Source organism: Hibiscus syriacus, unplaced genomic scaffold (genome assembly GCF_006381635.1).
Source record: "Hibiscus syriacus cultivar Baekdansim isolate YM2019G1 unplaced genomic scaffold, ASM638163v2 tig00112206_pilon, whole genome shotgun sequence".
Taxonomy (NCBI): Eukaryota; Viridiplantae; Streptophyta; class Magnoliopsida; order Malvales; family Malvaceae; genus Hibiscus; species Hibiscus syriacus.
In genome coordinates, this window is record NW_024063267.1 from 1,628,172 (window position 1) to 1,632,720 (window position 4,549).

The following is a 4,549-nucleotide window of genomic DNA, read 5'->3' on the forward strand; positions in this document are numbered from 1 at the left end:
ATGGGAGCAGTTAGTCTCATATCATGCACTATGCTATGGGGCCAAAAGAAATAGAGAGATCGAAACGGAAAAGAACATCACCAATCTATCCATAATCATATTTTTTCCCTTTTAAAGTTTACGAATGTTTAATTCTAAAAAACTATTATTAAAATTAATAATTTATAAGATCAATTTACACCGTCTATCTTTATAGATAGTAGGAGCCTCCAAAATCCCAGATTAAACAGCAGAAAGGGGGAGAGAGAAGAGATATGCGTAATCCCATCTCCATTTCTACCCGACTCTCTCCCTATCACTCACTCTTGCTTCGTTTTCAATAGCCTGCTGCTGCTGGTTTGGTAATTCTAAGTCTGAACAAGGCACAAAGCACCACTCTCCTATGTCAAAAGGGAACCATTATTATTGAAGTGATTCAAAGTTGTCTCCTTTGCCTTCCCCACCTTCTCTTTCCTTTGAAACTATCATCTTTTAGACGTAGAAATCGGATAAAAGAACCCATGGCTTCTTTTTCCCTCATTTCCACGTTTTCACTATTTTTCTCTTTCGCTACATTTCATCGTTCCCTCGCCGGTTTCCTAGCTCAACCGGTTCCCATAGGATACTCATCCCCGAACACGGTCCCCGCACTTCCTGCTGAAACCCAAGCTCAAATTTGCCGGCTTGACTTGTCGGCCGAGCTATTCGGCGGTGTCAGCGACGCCTGTGGACACAATCTAGACAGGAGCCGCTGCTGTCCCGTCTTAGCAGCGTGGCTCTTCGCTGCTCACGCCAGGTATGCTTTACAGGTCTCGGCTCCTGCTCCAGAAGAATCTCAGCTGCCGGACCAGCCCATGAGGCCGGACGATTCGCAAAAGTGTGTGAACTCGTTACAAAGCGCATTGTTAAGCAAGCGCGTGAGGGTTCCTCAACCGAACGCCACTTGTGATGCGATTCTTTGTTTTTGTGGGATAAGGCTACACCAGATTAGTTCCTTGAGTTGCCCGGCTGCGTTTAACGTTTCCGGTCACCGGAACGCGACACCTACGGCTGCCGTGAAGAATTTGGAGAGAAATTGCAGGAACTCTTCTTATGCCGGGTGTACAAAATGCCTCGGCGCTCTTCAAAAGGTAAGTCATCATTAATGGAAGTTGTTTCCTTTTCTTGGGTCCATATCTTGGCTGCGTAGTTAATGAGCCCCTACAATCCATTCATGCGAATACATTAATTCTAGGAATATTGTCTTAAAACTCCTCCTGTTTCATGAGTTTGCATATAATAAGTATCTGATACAAAAATTTGTGCTTTGCAATGAACTTTTCACAACCCAAAACTTCAAAGTTGAGAACTTTAGAGCCGATGGAGGATTGGTTTAAGATGGCCTTTTCAAGGCAAAAGAGGGTCTACTTTTCGCCATTTTATGTTAGGGGCCAATGCCATTTTTGTAGACCCAAGAAAGTGACATTGTCATGTGCATGGATGAGGCTATTATCCCTTTACATTGCAAACAATTAGACCTTCGGCCGTGATTTACTTCTCCATCACATTTCCCCTTTGGTGCACCACCTTAGCCTAGTTTTCAGTTCAACGGAATCTAAAAAACACAGTTGTTTTTGCAATTTACAGCTCAAAGGTGGACACAACAAGCAAGACAGGAGCACGACCGAGAGAGCCAACAAGATGTTCAGCAGAGACTGCCAGCTAATGGGGCTAACTTGGCTACTCGCGCGCAACAAAACGGCGTACATACCCACCGTTTCGGCCGTACTGCGAGCCATAATGTACAGTACGCACCCTCACGAGTCCAAGTGCAGCCCGGATCAAGAGAACATGCCCTTAGCCGTTGATTCTCTTCAGTTCGAGAAAGCACAGTCGTCGGCACCAATCTCACCACCGTTGTGGGCGTCTTCTGCGGCGGCCCTGATTCTGCCCCCTATGATTTTGGTTTTAGTATTCGGGTAGCCTCCACTGGTGATGGTTACTATTCTTTTTGTAGTCGTCTGAGACTGTCGGGGAATCACGTGAAGCTTTCTAAGCTAGCAGACAGAAAGAAACGGGCTAATGCGGGGTCGTCTTTGTCTTCTTGTCCACTGTAAATTTCAGCTCGTTCTCAGATTTGTTTGAAATGATGTGACAGACGAGGTCGAGAAGAAGGAACGATTTTCCATTAATATGTAGCTATGATTATTCAACTTTGCTCACCGTTTCTTCATTCCACAACTTCACCATTATTCCGGGGATGTCTCAGGAAAGGCGGGTTAATATACGGCTAATATACAGCATTACCGGATATATTAAAATGTATTTAATAAATTCGGTTTAGCGGTACCTATTATGTTGACAACTAATAATGTTTTAGGTAGAAAATATGAAAAACTATTAAAAAATTTGGTAACCGGTAAACTTTGGTTATCGGTAAGTATCTATCCTTTTTATAAAAGTGTCCATACGTTTAACATATCAAGTAAATTTTACCGGTTTTGTCATAATGAATCTGGTTTTGTCATATTTTTACTTGTTATATTGTAAATTATCTATCCTTTTTATAAAAGTGTCCATACTTATTTCACTGTGAAAATATATTTATTATTATCTTTAGTTAATATTGTTAAATTTAAAATCTAAATAATATTTTATAAAATATCAAAACAATCAAATAATTTTTTGTGTAAATGAAATTATTAAATTAATATTGTAGGTGGAAAACATGAAACACTATTAAAAAATTTGAAACATAAATTACATAACTTTCAAAAAAGTATATATCATTTTTATAAAAGTGTCCATACTTATTTCACTGTTGAAAACATATTTATTATTATATTTGGTTAATATTGTTAAATTTAAATGCTAAATAATATTTTATAAAATATCAAAACAATCAAATAAAATTTTGTGTAAATTAAATTATTAAATTAATATTGTAGGTGGAAAACATGAAACACTATTAAATAAATTGAAACATAAATTACATAACTTTAAAAGCAGTTTTAAATCCTAAAAAGTGTCGATACTTTTAAAAAATATATCGATCCAAAACGATATACCAGGTAAAAATATGATAAAACCGGTAACAAAATGATAAAACCGGTAAATTTAAAAGTGTCGATACGTTATATAAGGATCGACACTTTGTGAATTTAAAAGAGAAGCAGTTATAGCGCCTATAATGTGTCGATACTTTAAAAAAAATATCGATCCACAACGATATAACAGGTAAAAATATGATAAAACCGGTATCAAAATGATAAAAACGGTAAAATGATACCGGATATATTGAAAGTGTCGATACTTTCGTAAGTACGTGTAATAAATTATCGACACTTTCAAAGAAATACGTAATTATCCTTTCGAAAGTATCGACACCTGACATAAAAGTATCGACACTTTTGTATTTGTATCGATTAAATATAAATAACATATCCGATGAAAATATAAGCTAAATATCCTCTGAAAATAGATAGAACGGACGAGTTTTTGAAATCGAAGAGTAATTGTTGCTGCATTTCAGAAGGCGTTTCTAAAGCGAAGTTTGTTTGTTTGTTGCTGCAGTCGAATCGAAAAGTATGTTGTCGAAACCCTAATTTTTTATTATTACAGTAATCGCGATAGGGTTTTTATGTGTTGTTTGGGGTTTTGGAGTAAGGAAGCATTTGGGACCGATTGCAGGTAGAAATAGATATTCAAGGAAAAATATAAATGTCGATACTTTTATTAAATATTATAGGTAGAAAATGATATTATAGGTTGTATAAATGTGCCGACACATTTTGGTGTGGCCATTCAAATTCTTTTGAAGAAAACCGTTTTACCACAAGAGTAGTTATCTATATTTGTATATTGAAAAGTGTATGTAACAAAATAATTTGATTTGCGTAAACTGATATATGAAGGAAAAATGGAGTCAATGGGTTGGAAAATTGTTGGTGGAGCAGATGACTTTGAAATTGAGGCCGAGACTCGAAAGCAACCAAAGGGTGGATATATGTACTTCTAGTAAGTATCAATGTCTTTTTGTTATTATTGTTGAAATGGTAATTGGATTAAAGTATCGATAAACTTTAAATTGATTACAAATTTTAAATGTTAACAGTATGGCCGAATGCAAAAAGGATGAAGGGAGATGGCACACAGAGCGGTTCGGTATGTAAAATGAAATTGACATTGAGTAGTATTAGTATTTAGTGTTAATGTATTGATTAAGAAACGTTTATGTTTAATATTAGGTGAAAAAAGATGTGAGGTCCAAATGGAATTCAATGAGTGATGCTGAAAAGGAACCTTACATCACACAGTCAAGGAATGATAGTAAAGAATACAAAGAACGGAGGAAAGCACATGAAAATAAGGTATTCATTAAACTTGTAAATACGTTGATACAAAATATAAGAACTATAACATTATATATTGTTAAAAAATGTAGGAAGTGTCGACAAGATGCAGCATTAAAAGGGTGAATTTATTAATTAAACACCTTAAGGAGAAGGGTCAGTTGAATGTGCTGGGAGAAATAGGTTTTGGATCGTTGATCGGAGTAAGGGATCGACCTATTCGGAGGGAATTGTGTCGA

The 4,549-nt window shown here is 36.5% G+C and overlaps 1 protein-coding gene across 1 annotated transcript; it reads left to right on the forward strand.

Annotated features, from left to right (window-relative positions):
- The first annotated feature begins 242 nt into the window (after nucleotides 1–242).
- LOC120175452 (uncharacterized GPI-anchored protein At4g28100-like) lies at nucleotides 243–2,175 on the forward strand. The gene is made up of 3 exons (XM_039182078.1): nucleotides 243–447; nucleotides 490–1,109; nucleotides 1,606–2,175. The coding sequence occupies exons 2-3, from the start codon at nucleotides 501–503 to the stop codon at nucleotides 1,939–1,941; spliced, it is 945 nt and encodes a 314-aa protein (XP_039038009.1). The 5' UTR covers nucleotides 243–447; nucleotides 490–500; the 3' UTR covers nucleotides 1,942–2,175.
- The last annotated feature ends 2,374 nt before the right edge of the window (nucleotides 2,176–4,549 follow it).

What these genes read in the sequence shown, in the direction of transcription:
- LOC120175452 (XM_039182078.1), top strand. Translation starts at nt 501, where the DNA reads ATGGCTTCTTTTTCCCTCATTTCCACGTTTTCACTATTTTTCTCTTTC. An exon ending in GCCTCGGCGCTCTTCAAAAG is followed by an intron (nt 1,110 to 1,605) that starts GTAAGTCATCAT and finishes TGCAATTTACAG; the next exon opens with CTCAAAGGTGGACACAACAA.